Below are 19977 nucleotides of genomic sequence, written 5' to 3' on the forward strand. Positions count from 1 at the left end.
GAACCAACACTGCTTGAAGGCCAAAGCAGCCCCCTTTAGCAGCTCTGTGATAATGATTAGAAAAACACATTTCTCATTTTCTATTTATTTTTTTATCTAAAGTTACCTTCCTTTTTAAAAAGTCCAAGTTGGGGGGGAACACACATGCTGCCATAGACGCACACAAGCAAGTGGTACTTTATGCCTATGACAGAATTAACAATTAACACTTGAATGAAGTACCACAGTCAAATTGTTGTCAGACTTCAAGCCCAGAATATGACACGCACAAGGAATAACACTACAGTGCGCACACATTATGGAGCGACAGGAGCTAAGTGCGAAACAAACACAAGCATGCAGAGAATAAAAAATAGGGGTACATGGCGTACACACACAGCGGCGCACAGCGGCACGGCCAGGGCCGAGAATAGTTGCAGCCCTGGAGAGAAAGTGGCACATCACAGCAGATCAAACTCAACCCGAGGCTTAAGGCTGCAATGCTCTGCAGGCACACACACACACAAACACATAAAGAAAAACAAAAAAAGACAAATGTACATCACCATCATACATGTGCACGCTGTTGGGCTACTGTACGAGAGGCTGAGGACACAGAACCGACTGTTAACATGTTGTGCAATATGTTCTAAAATAGTTCTGAAGCAGCCTGACACTAAAAGAATTTACCTACAGTTAAAGTGAAGCTAGACAGTCTGTCGTCTCTCCTGTGTGTGTTCTGCCCCAGAAAGCTGTACTATAACGGTTCATTCATTCCCTAACTCTAGCCCGGAGCTGTACAACTTTTCACTCAGCATCTCTCTCTCTCTTTCACTGCGTGTGTGTGTCCCTAAAAAGGGAACACAGGAGGATATGGTGCTCCCAGTCCTAAACACTGTGTGACAACATCACAGCAGGATGAGCAAATACTACCGAGCCATCTGTGAACTTCGGGCAAAAGTGTTCACACGGGGAATGTTTGCACTCTTTTAATGTGGGAGTCAGGGAAAGAATATGTAACGTATTTGCAGAGCAGAAACATTGCAGTAGAACTGGAAAATGATTGGTGTACAAGGATTGTACAGAATGCCATGGCCTTTAAGTAACTTACCTTTACCACTAACTACCTACATCTCCCCATGTGACAAAAATATCTTATCGTCATCAAAAAATTATGGATGTTGTGGGTTTAATGACAGAATTAAAAATGTGGCGTAAACGTCTGTATTATTAATGCACTAACCTCATTGCATTTAGTGGCTGAAAACTGAGACAGAAATAATAAGGACAGCTGCGTTTTACTGGCTTTGACTGATGTTCATCTGTGTCCGTAATTAAATTATATAGTCTCAGCATTGTGCTGTAAAAAAATATGATTGGATGAGGAAAAAAAAAAAAAAACAACAAAAATAATCAGAGGATTTTTCACTCTTAATGAGTTGCGGCTTCAAGCTCTGAGTTGTGTCTGCTGGTCTTGTTACGAGGTTAGTGTCGCACCGACAGACTCCACAAATCAAAAGGCAGAGCCGTGCATAGCCTAAAAGGCAAAACCAAGGGCAAATCAAACAAAGCAAGATGATCGCTCATGCTCGCAAAGCACGCAGTGATAATTAAAGGCAACCCGCATAGACAGAATGAACAATTTCATCAAATGAGATTTTCTTTGAAGTAATTCAGCGAACCTTCAGTTCTAATTCGCATCGAGTGCTTGGACCAATTATACCAAGCACAAGTCTAGTTTTGACTTGATGTGCTACAGCCACCTTGTATAATTCCGTTCATTTTTATTGTTTAGCGTTGTGTGTCCGCTTTGTCACTGGACTAGTTTTAATGAGGAGTTTTAAAACTATTATGAAGCTTAGGTTGTTAAAATAGATTACAAAAACTGCCAGTCATGACAGTGGGTCTGCTAAAAACAGGATTATGTTTTCAACACTGGTTACTTGCCTCACCAAAGCAGAAGCACAAAAGGGCAGCTCACATGACGAGTTTTTTTTTTTTTACAGCAAGTTTAATCATCTCCCCAGGTGCAGGTACTGTATATTCAATTCAGGACCGTGAAACAAATTGCTTTTTCAAATGTCACCTGTTTTTCTCGTGACATTTTTGTGCTTCTATAAAGAGGTCGTTTTTTTGTTTGTTTGTTTTTAGCTGCAACTTTGTCCTTTTAGCCTTTTGTCCTGCAGATGGCTCCAATTTAACAAGTCAGAATTAAGAGGCAATGAACTGCACGCTTTTATGTGAGAAAGGGTAGTATTTGCTGGTATATTTCCACAGCTTAGCGGTAATCAAATATACATTTATGCACAGTCATTAGTTATTAATTTCTGATGCGGTTTGAACTTCAGCAGATGTCTGCAAGCCTAAATGCACTGCTGACATGTGATTGGCCGATTAATGAGCAGTTGAACAAGTGCACCCAATGAACTGGCGGGTGAGGGTATTTATATATACTGTATGTGTGTGTGTGCGTATGTGTGTGTAGAAGTGCGTCTACACCTCTATGTGCCTGACCAAACTCCCCCAAGAGAGCATAACATTTCACTGGGTGACTCAGTGGACTGGGACAAATACTGACAAACTGTCAGTCTACTCTTTGTTCCTTACCAACCAGGTGGGCTATCTCATATCGCCACTTGTCTAGGTATGTGAGCGAGTGCATATGTGTTTCTGTGTGCAATTGTGTCACCCACAGTCAAACATTTACACCACAATAAGAGATGCCAGACGGCAAGCAAACCAACAATTAAGCCCTGCAAATAAATAAACTATCCCTGAATTATGTATCCGGAACGTGGGGCGAGGCTCTGTGATGTGACGGCTGCAGGGAGACGATGCTCACTGTTATATCGGGCTGAAAGGATTTCCTGTGAGTCAGGGTTTTTGAGGAGCTGAGCGATTTAAAAACCAGGGAGCGAACTATGCGATTTGCATCGGGCATATTTGTGCGTGTGCTCCTACTGAGGACTGTCAGCGGGGGGAAATGGAGATGCGCCTTATGACTCATCCCCAGAAAGACAGACAGAAATACAGGCAGACACAGAGACCGACAGGTAGAGGAAACCTGCAGAGTCAACTGATAGTAGAAGAAGAAGAAGTAGAAGAAGGGAAAGAAGAAAAGACATTTGAGGCAAAACTGACAAGGGTGCTGATTCACTGTGTACACAGTTCAGCAGGGGATTCAACAACTTCAGGTGGCTGATTAACAGCAAAACATCACCGTGTATTTATAGCAAAATAGAACAGAATACAACAGAACAGACCCAGTGTACCAGTTTACCTTAAAGAACAAACTGATCTTTATCCAGCAGAACACAGCAACCTGTGTAGAACATGTTCAGCTGATGGGTACAGGAATTCGTGGAGTAATGCCTGGACCCCAGCCAGACCCTAACGGCGTAGCCGAAAAAGTCACGGCAACAGAGACCACAAGAGATCTGACCGGTAGTAGCATATTTCTACTTTACTATTTCCGTCTGCTTCTCCATCTATGCAATTTTCGAACTGATTGTTTTGTATCAATAACGATGGAACACATCAAGAGAAGGTTAACTGAGGAGGTTCGGAGATACCAGAGATCCCTTGCTAAAATCAAAGTGGTGCATGAGTGCAATAGTTGCTATGCTCTTCTACGTCAGCTAATGTTTATCAATTATATCCAAGGGGTAGGATTGATCAACAGGGTCTGGCTTCCAGTCTATGCAAATTAATATTAAATAACAAACTGAGCATTTTCAGAATAATTTCCTATTTAATTGTTTTGTTTTTTTTGAATGAGCAGAGGTGTAATACTGTTTCGTATCCATGGACTGTCAGTGAGATTTGGAGAGGTAAGCACTGCAATGTGTTGTAGTGGAAGAAATGTCTTAATATACTGAATGACCCTCATACACGAACGCTAAATCACACTCTCTATTAACACATATAAAACCAGCTCTTTTTAACTGACTTAATGTAAGAGACCCCACCTCCCACTGCAGCTTCAGTGTAGAAAAGAAGAGTAAATGAGAAAATGCATAGACGAGAGAAAAAAAACCCTGAAACATAAAGGAAATCAGAGAAAGAAAATAAAGTGTTTGTGTTACCAAGACAGTGTTAGTGTTTGTTTGAGGGTGTGATGGCACGGCTGACTGAGTGGCCTACTGAAGCTGGAAGAGATAACCGAAAGGTCAGGAGATGTCAAGCAAAGCTGAGAAACACACTAACACACACACACACACAGTCCATCCTTACCAAGTGACTGAATGTGGATCAGAGATTCTCAGTGTGCTTAAGAGCATGAAATAAAATGAGCCACTTTTATGATTGGGTCAGATCCTGTCTAGCACACAAATCGTTCGTTGTCTTAGTGGGAATGTTTCCATAAATTACCGGCAGCCTGAGGGAGGAAATGCGTTGGAGTATATAAGAGGCTGTCTCCACAGTAACATGTCTTGATTTTCCAGACTGTGCCAGTGTGCGGCTTGACAAATCAGCTAAATGATATTTGTTTGAGGCTTTTACAGGATAGAGGTATCATTAGGGAGCCAGCTGCAGACGGTGGCATGACCTCACATCTCTTCTATTAGCTGTGCTTATGCAGTCAGCTTCGTTGCAATAAGTGATTTCATTTATTTATGTCCTACTTTCTCCCGAACCAAGGACAGTGTTAGTTTTGAACACCAATATAACACAAAAAGTATTTATTTTTGACGAACTTATCTAAAATTATGTCTCTAGTTTTGTCTCTGCCTGTATGGTTGGCTAATGTTTTGTCTTTGACGGCACTGTTAGCTACTGTTTTGTCACTGCCTGTATGGTTAACCTTCAAGTGAATCTGACCTGATATGGGAAATTGTGTGCATAAAATGTCTGGCACATATCAGCCCAAGTCGGAAGCTAGGCAACTGTTGCTGTCTAGAACAGTTTAGCAAGCTAATGACTGGGCAACCTAACATTTTCTTCAAACATATTCTAACATTTTGAAGAAAGCCAAGGCCTATATAGCTAAATTACAGTATAATACTATAAATCTGCACGGTTTCTGGAAATCTTTGAAATTTTCCACTTACACAGTTATTAATACAATCATACTGTTTGTTATGCTATGGTTTCTTGTGAACAGAGAGCAGCAGAGGGACTCCAATAGTATTGTTAACTGTGCCACAATTACCAGCTAGCATTATGTCTCCGCCAGCATAGTTGTGTCATTACTGTTAGCATACATTATGTCTCTCTACCTGCTAGTATTATGAGTTAATGATAATGACAGCTAGCATTGTGTCTCTGTTAGTATTATTAGCTTCTTGTCAGGCTCTGCCAGTGCTGTTATCTAATGCTGTGACTAGTATAATAGGCTAACGTTGTGAGGAACAGCTAACGTTATTATTTTTGCAAGTGTGACTAGCTAACTTTATGCCTCTGCAAGTATTAGCAGCCAGTTTTAGGTCTAGCCTGTAAACCGGACAAACTTCCTCACCCACAGATTTTTTTTGTCTTGAACTACTCCATTGGGAGCTGATTATACTCATCTGCCTCCGCTGGAGCAAAATATCTTCCGAAAGACTAAAAATGACACCAAAGTTATATGGGTGAGTAAACAATCGTATTTTATGCCAGAAATAAGGTCCAGGTTGTAAAAAACTGTAGTACCCCTTTAAATTTGTTTGCAACAAAACGGCTCTGGTTGGTTTTAAGACTAAATATATATTATATTGTGAATTAATTTGTGAATTATGCATCGGTTGTAAAACACCCCTGAATGAAATCCTAATAGTGTCCGCAAGTATTATTAGCTAATGCTATGTTTTTGCAAGTATTCTTAGTTAATTTTATTCATCTTGGGAGTACTGTTAAATCATCTAATCTGTTCTTTGGGTAAAAAAGTAACAATTTACAAACTGAATTCAGCACCCCACTGGAAAATCAGACGAGTGAAAAAAACCAAAGAGCATGGCATCTGTGTGTGCAAGACTAATGTCGGCTGTCAAACATACTACTCCTCCATATGTTCACTTAAAGCAGTACGACATTTTGGCAGTGAGCTTATTCATTTTCTGCTGGAGATAAGAAGATTAATACCACAAAATCAAATTCAAGGGCCAAAATTAACTCAGAGCAAGCCACATGAATACAGCCGACAAAAAAGCACGTTCGGAGATCACCTGGACAGAGTGACAATGTACACGAATGAATGACCGAACAAACCAACAAGTAGAAAAATGGATGGATGTATGGATGGAAAGACGGATGGATGGATGGATGGAGAGATGAAAAGCCAGAGGAGAGAATGAGGAATACTGACACTCAGAAGCTCTGTTTAGCCATATTTCTCCAAACTGCAAATAATCAACCAAAAATGGGATCAGTCAATAGTTACTCAGATCTGTCGTCAGTTTCCAAATAAGATTACAGCTTCTTTCTTAATGTTTTCAGGTCACAGCTCTGATGTTATGCCATGGTGTAATTAAACTCTAATCTCCGATTTAGTAGCCAAGTAAACGCTAAAATAAAAGTGATCCCTCGTTTAATAAAGCACTAAATGGGTGACAGTACAAATGTGAAATGTCGTCATGCTGCCATTAACATTAACATCAGTGTCTGATATCGGAGCCATATAGAGAAAATGGAAAGATTCAGTGAATGAGACAAAGGTAAGATAGATAGACAGAATGCACATATGTATAAATAAATAGTTGGATTACTTTGTCATTCTTTGCTCGGCTTGATTTTGATTCCACACAAGGAATTCGGGGTCGTACCTATCGAGGGGGGACAGGCAGAGAGAAACAAGAGAGAGGTATATGTTGGCTGTCTGGCAACAAAGTATTCAGTGATTAGTAAATAGAAATCAATATGTAGCCACTACACTCATCTTTCTCTCTCAACATTTGGTTGTCAGGCAATGGCGGAGGAGGTGGGCAGGGTGGAGGACATGCACTTATAGCAGGTGGTGGGGAGATGGCAAGTAGACGGCAGGTAAAGAGAGGGTCAGAACGATCCGGTTATGTCTTTGTTCCTTTCGTACACTGATATTCACCTTATGGTTGCTGCGCAAATATCATCAAACAAGGTTTAGGAGGCCTGTTAGTCAACCTAGCTTGTGAGTGATGACATAGAACTGAAATAGATGACAAAATCCATCTATTTCAGTCGTTTGATTGTATTTGGCCGACTTTATCTCAGAAGAGCAGGACTGGTAGCAGAGTAGCTACATAGTGAGTAAATGACGAGCTATGCTAAGCCTGTTATGTGTAGATCTGCGTGCCATGAGTTATACTTGGTTACATTTAAATTTAGACATTTCATTTTCTGTTTAATGTACTTTTCTTCTCTGAGCTGGTGGCAAATTTTGAATGGTTGGTTGCTCATCTGAAGCAGTTTTGATTGAAAGTAATAATCTAGCAAATCTAGCATACAGAGTCTACATTTAGTCAAACATTCTGAGCTTTATTTTTAGAGTGCAAACATCTAAATAACTTATAAGTATCATAAAAAGTTTAACTTGAATTGTGTGCATGATTGTGTTAGCACTCAAAAGCTGCGTTGACCAAAGGGCCAGAAATATGGATATGTTAAGGAATAAGGCTTGTGACATTCCACTTTTCTCTTATTGTCAATAAATCCCACGAAGCGACAAATACAGCAGTGTTCTCCACAACCTTTAAATATGTTTTTGGTGTGTGCCACAGACTGCTGATCTACAAATTAAAAACACATCTGTGAGCCGCACCATCGCACTGGATGACATGCTCCTTCATTACTAGAATGCACTTTATCTCAGTCCCAACTAAACTGTCTTGCAGTTCCCACACATGCTTGCTAAAAGCTGCAGATCGCTTTTAGTGTTTTGTTTTTACAGGTTAATGTGCTCAGCAGCTTGACGTGTCACAGAGCAGACAGGGAAGGTAGAAATATTGGCCGACTAATGAATGGTTTATAATGGGATTTGTTGACAGTAAGAAAGATGTAGTATAACACAAGGCTTAATCTTTAACTTACTTTCACAAACATTTCCCCTGTGAGCCGAGGAACTGCAGCAGAGCAGCGAGCTTATAAAACCTGACAAGTGTGGGATCAGAAAGTTCCTGTGTGGTTAGAATCTTTGGGGACCCTCCCTTTAGCGCGGCTAGGACAACGAGCAGCTCAAACAGCTGCAGATGTTGAGAGGGCATGGCGTGAACGTGAAGCAAAATGCCATGCAAATCACAAGTCAGACCTTCAGATGTGGCAGTGCAGATGTGTTGAAGCTACATAACAATGGTGCCGGAGCAAAAGAGTGAACAGACGATGCGAGTGCAATGTGCCCAGAGAAAAAAAACACTTGGACAATGGGTGAAGGAAAGAGCAATGACTCCAACAACAACAACAACAACAAGAGTGACCTGTCCTGATGACACAGAAAGATACTTTTTAGTTTCCGGATGTTACATTATAAAAAGCAATTCAGTGCAAGGTGACATCCTCTTTAGAATTATTAAATTAGAACACAAAATATATGTGCTGCTTACACCTGAGCTGAAGAGTCACAAAGAGACACGTCGACTCTAATTAGGCTGCCTCTATCTTTGACAGCGAGTCTGTGCAGTCATTAGTGAGAAAGAAGATGAAAATCCAAGACAGAATTGGAATAATGTTTCAAACCTGATTTTAACTAGGACAAAGGAGTCATAAAAACAGCTATTACGCCGTCTCTGGATGCGTCTCTCTTACAGTATTTTTCATCTGTCAGTCACTCACTCTCTCTCTCTCTCTCTCTCTCTCTCTCTCTCTCTCTCTGACACACACCCACACTCATACACAGAGCTCTCCTACTCTAAAGGCAGATTTTCCACATTATCTTCGTCTGCTTACTGCACAGAGCGCGGCTGTTTGCCACTGACAGAGAGGCGCTTCACTCCTTAAGTGATGGTAAACTTTTAAATTGGACCTAGAGGTGTGCGCAGGCATTCACACTGTGCGGCAGTTAGAACAAGCCCAAACCCAAGGCAAACTAGAGAGGACAGTGAACGATGTGGCGTGATGTGTGCCTCATACTAAAGCCCAGATTCAGCCTTTTTTTTTTTTTTTTTTAACTGCACTCAAGTGTCAAATCCTGACAGTCAGATGTCTGTCGAGGTTCTAAAAAATGCTGGCGTCACCATGTCACGCTTCAGTCTTTGACACAATGTTGTGGCCTTTAATTGAACTCTTGTTTTTCCCATATTCAATCTTTACAGTTTCTTGCATAATCATTTTTAATTTGGTGAATCTGGCCCTCAGTAAGTTCAGTGAAAGTGGAAAAGGGAGCAGAACAAAGGGCTTCATCAACAAGCCAGTGCTGATTCAGAATAAAAAGATTCATTTATTTTTTTTCTCACCTTGGATCCTTCTGTATGCTGTCCACTGATGGGGACCGGCCCAGGGCGGCCTCAGGAGGGAGGGTGGGGCCCGACTTGCTGTAAGGCGACTCAGTGGACGGGCAGAACTGCAGGGTGCGGTACGGGTTGGCATAGTCAGCCGCACCGCCTCCCGTGGCGAAGCTGCCTCTCTGGAAGGTGCCCGCGGCGCTCTGGCTTCCTGTTCGCTGCAAGGGGATTGGATCGACACCGGGGGAAGGCGGGGCTAAAGTGGGAAGAGGAGCGTAGGGACATAGCAGATAGTTGAGGACCTCTTGGTACAGCTGGTTCACCACTGGGGTTTGACGTAGCCGAGGAGAGGCAGGGAACCCCAACACGAGGATGCACATACACACACACACAAGAAAGCAACAACGACAGCAGCACCAGTGGAGCAAAACGGCACAAAAGAAAATGTGTGGAAGGGGGAGAATAAGAACAAAACTTATGAAACGAAAAATGAGAGCAACAAAGAAGCACAACAGGTGAGGAAACTGAAGGCGAAAATGTGAACTCACCAAACCATCTTATGTTTCAGTTAAAAAATATAATCCCAAAAGTATTAACACAAAAGAGGCAGAAGCAGAAAAGTCAGACATGCAAAAAGTAAACATCGCACAGAAAGACTTTATGTGATGACAAAAAATAAAAAATAAAAAAATAAAATAAAAGCCTTAAAAGAATAGCAGGATTACCCAGTTTACCTAAATTCGCTTCGGCTAATTCCACCAGACATTTAGAGCCTGGTCAAATTAAGATCCTAAGTTGCTACCTTGGAAATGTGAATTAACTGCACTAAAATAAAATAAACTGAATTCAAAATCAAGTGCGAAGTAGTGAATAAAATAGAAGAAGCTACCCAACTCAGCCTCAACAAACATTCAACTGAACGAGAAACATATGAATATTGGACATTTTAAAATTGAGTTAACTTGAACATATCCGTGTTGAATTAGGAGCAACGGAGGACATCACTGCAACATATTTCCAAGGTTAATCTATCTGTTGGTTTTTGACTGGAAAGGCCATGCTGTTATTTGGAACATTATCTCACCAGGAAGGAAAACAAGAATGAAAAAAAAAAAAAAGATTTTGACAACTGAGATGACGCTCACATGACAATCAATTCCTGTTTCAACATCACTGTGTGTGCTCATCGTTGATCGATCATATTAACAGTGTGGAAATGTGTTCTGAGTACTTTACTGAAGTATTTTTCAGGGCATTTTTTCCCCGAGTCTGAGTTACCATCCTTGTTCCATGCCTCATCAGATACCTGCCCTGAAAGTACAGTTGTACAGTAGGGCAAGATGAGTAACACTATAATGGCGGAAAGGTACGATATAAACCCACACTCCTCAGCTTAAGCTTGGTTCTTATATGGATTAAATAAGTGTGTTAAGTCTGTTATTGGAGCCAACACAGGCCAGCCAGCTGTTGCCAGAATTGTGCTAATTTGTTGCTTTATGTTCAGTGTACACACTGAGTTTGGTGCTTTTCACCTGGCAATTCTTATAACAGTATGAGTCTGGTAACACTCCATTTGGATTTCATTTTGGGGTGTGTTTCGGCCGTTACAGAGAAAAAAAAAATACCTCTGCAGGCAACTAGACAGTCCTGTGACCAATGAGGGACATTTTGTTGTAAACAAATTCAACCCCACGGCGCTCAGATGATGCGAAACAATTTGATTGGCCCGGGAGATTTTTGCTGGAGCATAATCAGTTCCAAATAGAGTGACCCCAGACCGGACTTTCCGTCACTAAAATGTTGTGCTCTGGGGAAGTCGGGCTGGCTTCCAGACTGAAGACTCCAGACGATCACTTTGTGTGGAAAACAAGTACTTCTCAGAATAATAAGCTATTTGTTTTACTCTGCTTCAGTGGTGCATACTACTGAACACACTTTAAGTTTATCAAATTACCCCTGACTAATTTCCACATAGCAAGGGTTCAGAGCTTCGGGGCAGTCGCCCAGTTGGTTGACTCACTATGATAGCCATCAGAGCACCAGTAAAGGCCATTTTCCAAGCTTCACACAGAGAGAGGAATTGTCTACTTGTTAAACAGCAGTTCAGGAACCATTTGGGCGTGATAGTCAACACGAGTACGCTGGCTTGCTGTGAGGGAGGTGAGCCGGGTCATTTCTTTGCATGCATGTACATGTGTGTGTGGGTCGAGGTAACTACAGGGACCTCGATAAAGTCTGAGGAAATTCACCCTTGATGTGAAGCCAGGTGTAAAGTGGCTGCTGCTTGTTTCCATCTCCGATTGTCACCTTGAAGCTATCTGAAGTGACCTTGAAAGCCAGGCTTCAGCTGAAAATAATGCATCCGACAGACCATGTGTCGTGTTACTGCGTTACTGCTGGTGGGACTGTAGGGCCAGCATTACAGAAATGACCTGGAATCTTTTAATCAGTCTGAATCTGAAGCTGCGTATTTTGCAATAATAAGCCTCTCTCCGTGTGCGCGTATTTTTCGCCACAGAAACGTTCGTCGCCGAGACGACCGAACCGGCGGCAAGTGTGTCAACAACATTTTAGGACACGGTTGATTTGCTTCGATTTCAAAGCACCCAAGCTAACGCCCATGGGATTAATTGAGATTAATTTTCAGCCTTGAAACTAATTAGTTAACAGACTGTGACTGAAAGACAAATTGCTATTGAGACCCCAATTGGATTTGCCTACCTGATCTGGTAAATAGTGCTACATGATCAGATGGAACGAAGAATTCTCTTATGTACGTCAGCCTTTAATATACCTCTGCGCCATTAAAAAACAGCTGCCTTCTGACAGGCTGAGCCTTTTTCTGCTGCTCTCTCTACGCCGTGTTTATTTGATCGGCCGCTTTCTTCAAGGTATCATGTGATGTCTTCTACTAGCAGTTTTTTTTAAATGGAGAGGGTTCAGCAGGTGAATTACGACACACTGCAGCTATTTATAATTGTGGACTATTTAAAGCGTTTTTCTTGTCATCTTAACAGTCTCCCTATTATCTCAGATTCTCCTCCATGCTATGCCCCGTCACCTTTGCTGCCTTCTAATAAGGCACATTCGTAAATGGTTTTTGAGATACGGCTAACAGTTAGTAAGTAATTTTATAATTGCCTAGTTGTAAGAAAGTTGGAGGTACTGCAGTGATTTCACACACAAGAGAATCATTAAAAAAATAAAAATAAAACGGCTAAATTAAAGTAGCACAAGCAGAGATAGCCAAAGTTTAATTTCCTTATGGGCCAAGCTCCCAGTAAATGGCGGAACCTACATTTCCCACAATGCAGTTCTTTCATTAGAATTTACCTCTCTGCCAAATGCCTGTATCTTCTGCCATGCTCCTAAAAACTGCTGTATTTGAGCATTCATCTTGTTAATATTGAACTAAAAGAATATTGCTATTTTTATTAATGAGTTATCAAGTGTTTGCTTTGTGCTCACCTCTATTCGTCAGACCTCTTGTCTAATCCACCTGCTTGTGGGATTCAGTTCAATAAAGTCTGTATTTTGACACTGCTTTCACAATCTGAACGCTTAACTTCTGGCTCTATACCCCCGTCTCTGCTCACCTTGTCCTCTAAGGTTGGGTTTGGTGTAGACTCTGTCCTCGTAGATGGGGTCGATGTGGTGTTCAGGGGACTGCAAGGGTCGCAGCTCAGAGCCCAGGTGACTGTGCTGGCTGCTGTAGGAACCTCTGGAGCCTGGAGAACACATGATGGTAGATGGTAGACATAGTGTCCAAAGGTCTGATGTACAATGTTCTCTGGGAATATCAGGGCCATCAAATGATTAATTAGACAACAAAATGTAGTCTACTTTAGTCAGCGGTATTGTCTTTGAAACAACTGTTAAAACAATATGAATGGTTTTGTGTTTCAGACTTTCATGTGTATTTAGCTGTCTTCACTGTAGAAATATGACGTACATTTTTAAACAGTTGATAATGAATAAATGGCAATAAATTTTCACATTGAGGTTATTTTGATCCAGCTACATAATAAATACACTCCCTTCTACCCTTTGAAAAGCCCAAACCAAAGCACCTTTTTTTTTTTAATCCTCAGAGCAGAAACAGTCATGATCTCTTTCATGAACTGCTCAGAAAAGTACATTTGCAGTGAAATAAATTTTAGATAAAACCTCAAGCCAGTGTAATCGGATATATTTTAAAATGTGTCTTTTTCCTCACACCTTTGATGGCATGACGTGATGGCACACAAACACACGTGAAAAGTAGTAATTAAATTGTCTTAACCTCTACCTGCCAGGCTACCAGGCCTTTGCAGGGTTGCGTTGGCGTACAGCTCGTGGGAAATCTTGTAGCTGTCTGCCCCGATGTGATGCAGCATGCGCTTGGTGGGCGACAGGGTGGCGTAGCTCCCGATGGCGGAGCTGAGCTGGTGGATGGGCGACGAGGTGTGGTTTCCCCCTGGGGAGGCAGACATCGGGAGAGGGGAGGAGGAACCGCCGGCACCCGATGCCACCATGTTGATGGGCGATGAGGTGCTGCAACAAACAATTGTGCAAAATCCATTTAAAAGTCTCCCAGTTCTGGGACAATCTTCCAAACATCCATATGACCTACATCTACTGACAGCTCCCTAATGAACAGGCTCCTCAGGGTCTGAGGGCTGTTTTGGAACTGATATGGTGATGGATCAGCCATTACCTGGCCGGCTCAGACCCATATGTAAAAAAAAAAAATAACAGACTGCCTTCCCTACCTAACCCTGCTGCATCACTCTGAGCTCCCAATGGTCCTTGTATGTGAATGTGAAAATATAAATTTCATCCCTTTTGTTTCCTTGTTTGTATATATGTGTATGTGTGTTTGCATACCACATCATCCATTACCTACCTGTATTCATAGAATCATTCATGGTTATTACACTAATACTGTAGTAATTACCGCTTTCGTATTATGCCGTACATGTCACACATTATTATACTATTACTATACCATAACCAATATATCCACCATAAATTAGCCATGTTATTTCTGTACATGTTATTCCTTTTTGTCTCTCTTTCATGCACTCATTTATTTATTTCATTTCCCCATCTCTTTTGTCCTCATTTACATTCATATACCTTCCAGATTCACTTTGCACCCACACACCGTACATAACCTCCTATGTTTTGTTGATATCCTGTAAGAGTCTCTGTTAATTGTGCCCAATAAAGGAAAAAACAAAACCCTGATCATTCCCCAACCTTAAACATCAAAATCATACAGAGCCTTGGTTAATATGCACTTTGTGTTTTTTTGTTAAATGACTATTTTAACCCAGATTTAACAGCTTAGCCACACGCAGTTACTCCAAAAAAGCATTAGCTCGACAGGCTCTATACATTCCATGGTGCATTGCTAATCTCTGGTCATTATATAAACAAATCAATAAAAATAAATGCGTTTTCTTTTTAATATTAATTTCCTAATTCTATTCAACTTTGGGATTGCCGCTTGAATTTAAAATAACATTCTGTGGGTTTGAATAACATTTGGCTACACAGCGTGAGCTTGTTAAGACTGGCCCACCAACAGTCTGCTACTTCATTAGGGGGCTTGTCGTTTCTCAATGCAAACAGCCGTGCTTCGGGACTTTCATCAAAGATTTATTGCTGATGAGATGAGCTCTAAACCCTTCCAATCGATACATGGGACCCGTACGGGTAGAGAAAAACTTATGGTGCAGGAAAGAGACTATTTCTGAAGAAATCCTTGTAAAAAGCCTAATAATTATCATATTCAGTCATTAGAAATGCAAAATGAGGGCAGAACGTTGTGCCAAGACCACACGCTTTTAGTTTAGTCATGTATTCAAATGTTATCTGCAGTACATCTGCTGGAACACTCATCATGGCACTACTCAAATTGCTTTTTGCCTGTTTCTGTACAAATTAAACCAGGCTGAGGTATAATAAAGTCTGGAGCAAAAGCATCAGCACTGGGGTCTTACATGACAGATACAAGCAGAACAAGTTTGCAGTGTAACAGGGGACAGGCCAGAGTGTGTCTTTTAAAGCCAGACATGTGAAGTAATTGTTGAGCCACTGGTATTGATCCTCAGCCCTATCGACCTCCTGCAGATCTATTCTTTTGGGCTTAGGGGATAGTAAAATGATTACGTAACCTGCTCCAAACAGTGAGCCTTTATTGAACTAGAGTGAAACCAAACCAACCTGTAGGACTTGGCGAGGCGGCTGGGTGACTGTTTGGGCGAGGACACCCTCTGCAGAGTGGCGTAGCTGGGCATGTCGGCGGAGGCGGATCCCAGGCGCTGCAGCTTGGTAGGAGATCCCACCGCCTGCAGAGGGGAGCTCACGCGCTGTAACGCAAGATTTGTACTTCATTAAACGGGAATGTCACTCACTTTAAATATTCATCTTCTCTCCTTATTCATATCATTATTTTTCAGAGGGATGAACAACTCCCCCCGGAGCTGGGAAATCACAGAGCAGAAACTCTAATCTGTGGTAACATCCTGATGAAGAGCTGGGGGTTATCAGACCAAACATGAAGGGATGACTCTGAACTTTTACAACCAAGTGAACGTGAAATGCGGCTGCAAGCAATGGGCCGCCAAATTAAGTTCCCTCAAAATTCTAAACATGCATTTTCCTTTGGTGCCAATTGAGGGAATAAGCTTTGGAAGTATTTGCAAGGCAGCTGCAGAACTTCGGGGATATTTCCAAACACTATGGATGAATGGGGTCCAGAAGTTCTAAAGGCCTTCAAATATGATAAATCTGATTTACACAGTTGATAAAATGCTAAACTCTGAGCCCAAAGACTAATCGTGTTGCAGGAGGAAAAAAAAATATGTAGGCTATATATACACACACACACATACACACACATATATGCATGTTTATTGGATTGTGGCTGTACTGATGGTGCAGCCCAGATAAGGATCTAATACTGCAAATACAGTATGATATTAGAACTATTAATTTTATAACTATTATTAACTATTAGTTACAATACCAACAATGGATGAGTTTCTCTTCATTTGCCACCACAATAGCTGAAATGTGAACTGAATTTGGAAACCTCCGAACTGCACACTGACAAAATTGGCCCAAAATTCAACTCATACTAAGCCAGTTCACCACAAAATATCTGTGTGGTTTAATCCTGCAGCTCGAGACTGATGTGTCAGAGGAAGGATTTGTTAAGTGGTTCCCAGAGTTTTAAATCTGCGCACAAAAGGCTTTTTCTTTATATCTTTGGCAGAAATTGACATGTAATTTGGCTTCAACCCCAACAATTAGCTGATTAATAAGGGATAAAAAAAATAATTTGAGTTAGCAATAACTATATCTGTTGCGCCTGCTGAAACTTTCATGATTCTCCACCAAATAAAAGGACTATACTGCAGTAGAGTGAGCAAAAGTTTAAACTACTGACTTTAAAAAGTCAGTTTCCTATTGAAGGTGAGAGTAACTGATATTCAAGAGAAACTGTATATCTTCTATAATATATTCAGTGTTTTAGAGTCAATATTATCTACACATAAAACCCATCTCTTTGGCTGCTCACAATAATCTTTACAGGGCTTCCTACCTGTGCAGGCAAAGTGGCGCAGGAGTAATACATGGGCGGTCCAGTAGGTGCTGATCCGCCATCGGTGGGCATGTGGAAGGCGCTGCCAAGGGCCTGCTGGGCGAATGAGTCTCTCTGGGACTGACAGGGGGAGTCTGTGCCGGCTAGCTGTGCAGCTGCACGGCTGGATGTCACCTAGCGAGGTCGGAGGAGAGCGGGGGAGATACGTGAGATGGGAAGGGGTCAGGCAGAGGGGGAGCAAGAGAAAAGTCGTGAATTAAGACGTGAGATAAGGAGAAGACACTGGATAGGAGAAAGAAGGGAAGTAGGAGAAGATAAAATAAAACAAGCACCTGATTGTAGCTGTGAACTGCCCCTCCGACCTGCCCACAGCGGCCTGTGACCGATTCCCCAAGTGTCAGCCCCTGGTTACTATGGTAACCAGCCGCAGCGTAGGCATCCTGGTTGTTGAGCTGCAACGCACTTTGGGACAGCAGTCCTTGTCCTAATGGGGAAAAAAAGAAAAAGAAGAATTAAGCATAAAAGACTGATGAGAACCACGGAGGGATGTGATCACTCAGCTGCTACACTGAGGGAACGCATGATCAGACAAAGGTTTCTTAAATTCAATATATCCTTCTTTTCCTCTGTGAGGAGAATAGATGAATGTTGGTTAGGAGTAAGAGAGGAGCAATTTTCAGGCGGCGTACTTCTGTCTGTGTGTATAGATTTGTTCTGTTCGTGTCCTTGAAGGCGTTTTGTAACCCAGTTTACACTCCACATATTATACAATGTATTTCACTTTTATGGGAAAAACCGCAGGAACATGAATATAAGTATAACTGTGTCGGTTTGCAACAGACCTTGAAACAAAGAGAAGAAAAGGCAAGAAGAAAGCAAATTGAAAGCTGAAATAGAATTAAATAGAATTCCCTGTCCTCCAGTATTAAGACACCCATTTGCTTTTTACCTACTATGTTATTCCAGCCTCTCTCCGCTCTCATCCTCTGTCGCCCCTAAATCCTGACCTCGATTTATAACACTCTCTTTTTTCCCGACTTCTTTTCCCACTCTTTCAGCCTCTATCACTTCCTTTACTCGCGTCTCTCTTTCCCAGACCCATATTTCTGTGTATAATTTAGCAGAGAAAGTGAACAATGAAACTTCAACAATCTCCCTCAAGGATGCAGTGAGATAATCCAATCCAATCCACTGCTGCCAAGGGCTTGGGAATGTGTTCACTTTCTTGCTCATTGTTAGCCAACGTTGATTAGCTCACAGATTAGCTTAGCTTGGTTAGCAGGGACTTCTAAGTTCAAGAAATACATTTTAAACCTTTTCTGTTCTTTCAGGTATTGAGGTTTAGACTTTCTCTGTTATTATGTTTTTTTTTCCATTGTTTCCTGTTTTATTTTACCTTCTATATTTAAGTTAGTTGTACTTCCTGTCTTTGTCTGTGTTCCCACCTCTGTGACTGGTTGCTCCTCCCACTTGGTCCCAACTGTGTCTTCTTCCCTTATTAGTTCTTGGTGTATATGTCGTCCTGCCTCTCCCTTTGTTAGGTCATCACTTATCCTTGTGTCTATTTCTTTGCAGGTATTCCCTTGCTGTTCCATTTTTGCATGTCCTAGTGTTTTCCGGCTCTTGGTATTTGACTTCTTTTAGATTTTTTGATTGATTGTATTCTGGAGCACATTTCACTGGACCAAATTCCATTGGATTACTCACTCCACTGGACTCACTTTTTGGATTCCATGATTTTACATGGCAGTGCTTTATGTTACCACTTTGTTAACCCGATTTATGGTATTTCACCCAGTCTCATTTGTGTGTTTCTTGTGCCTGGGTCCAAACTTTCTAAAACAATATGTCTACCAATGCTCCTCATAAACGTTACGGGGAACTTCAGTCCTTAAGTTTGTCACAATTCTAGCAAGCCTTCCCCCAAGGTTTTCCATTCAAAGACGTCCTTCTCTTTCTTTGAGCTGCTTCAAATCCATTAGGACCCAATCACAGCAACATTTTTGACAGTGAAATTGCTGACCAAGATTAATTACTTCCAACAGCAGCATTGTGATGAGTGAATTTTCTTGGGAAGGAAAAAGTGATTAGCCCAAAGCTTTCATAGTCAAACACTTCATCATCGCGACTTTGACATGCAAATTCCCGTCCACTGCAAACTGTGAGTGGTGACCTTTAAGGGGGACAGCAGATTCAAATTAAAGGGAGATAAACTTTATTAACTATTTAACCCCTCTCCCTCCTCTTTCTCGCAGGCATTGGACATCCAGCGGCAAAGTTACACTACACTAATCTGTCTGCATACTTTTACACCACACTGGAGATATAACGCTGATGTTCGTCTCACAAAAATCCACCAAAAGCCAAACAGATCCCTTCAAGGTAGATATGTTTGCTGTTTCTTTCCCCATTTTGTGAAATATTACCATTGGCTCAGCTCAGTCCCTGGTTCATTACACATCATCTACACTTGTAATGGCGTCTGTCAACTGTGGCAAACAAACCGAATCAGTGGGAATCAGTGATACATTGCTGGTAAACACCTCCTAGCTGAGCTCAGTCATCAAGTCAGTCATTTATTTCAGTTTATTCCAGGTATCTGCTCATTTTTTTGCCCCTAACCAAGACAACTTAATTGGCTTTCCAGAACAAAGCAAATGCACATTAGGGCTGGAAGACACAAGTTAAAGAAATATATAAATATATATATATATATATAAATGTTTAACACACGGATACTGTACGAGCTCCATAGTGAGAGCCAAGATAATTTTATACATGAGATAATAAACACAATTAACTGTTGTGTGTTTAGGCATTATATCAAAATTTTAGACCTTACGAGATCAAAAACATCACGGTCTTAAATTCGGAAAATCTAATTCTAACTTTCCCTTTAAGGATCTGCAGATGCCCTGTTATGAATCAGGCTCTTACAAACATCAAACGAACTCTATAGCCCATTATGTTTCATGCCTGCAGTCCATTTGTGAAAACGGATGTAACCTATTTTCAGAAGTACTTTGAATCGGTTTGTTGTGAAACTCTGCAGATCTTCATGTCTCACTTTGTAGTTGA

General features: G+C 41.3%; 1 protein-coding gene across 2 annotated transcripts in view; it reads right to left on the reverse strand.

Annotated features, from left to right (window-relative positions):
* Positions 1-19977, reverse strand: part of ctnnd2b (catenin (cadherin-associated protein), delta 2b) — a 125253-nt gene that overhangs the window by 47296 nt on the left and 57980 nt on the right. The window contains exons 5-11 of one of the 2 annotated variants that reach the window (XM_084545844.1): positions 17232-17383; positions 16900-17073; positions 15516-15661; positions 13594-13838; positions 12902-13033; positions 9318-9561; positions 6663-6719 (exon numbers count right to left, since the gene is read on the reverse strand). In XM_084545844.1, coding sequence (XP_084401970.1) covers positions 6663-6719; positions 9318-9561; positions 12902-13033; positions 13594-13838; positions 15516-15661; positions 16900-17073; positions 17232-17383 — 1150 coding nt within the window. Of the gene's footprint in view, positions 1-6662; positions 6720-9317; positions 9562-12901; positions 13034-13587; positions 13839-15515; positions 15662-16899; positions 17074-17231; positions 17384-19977 lie in introns of both variants that reach the window. The other variant, XM_084545843.1, reaches the window with a different exon arrangement.

This window comes from Chelon labrosus (genome assembly GCF_963514085.1).
Source record: "Chelon labrosus genome assembly, chromosome: 6".
NCBI lineage: Eukaryota > Metazoa > Chordata > Actinopteri > Mugiliformes > Mugilidae > Chelon > Chelon labrosus.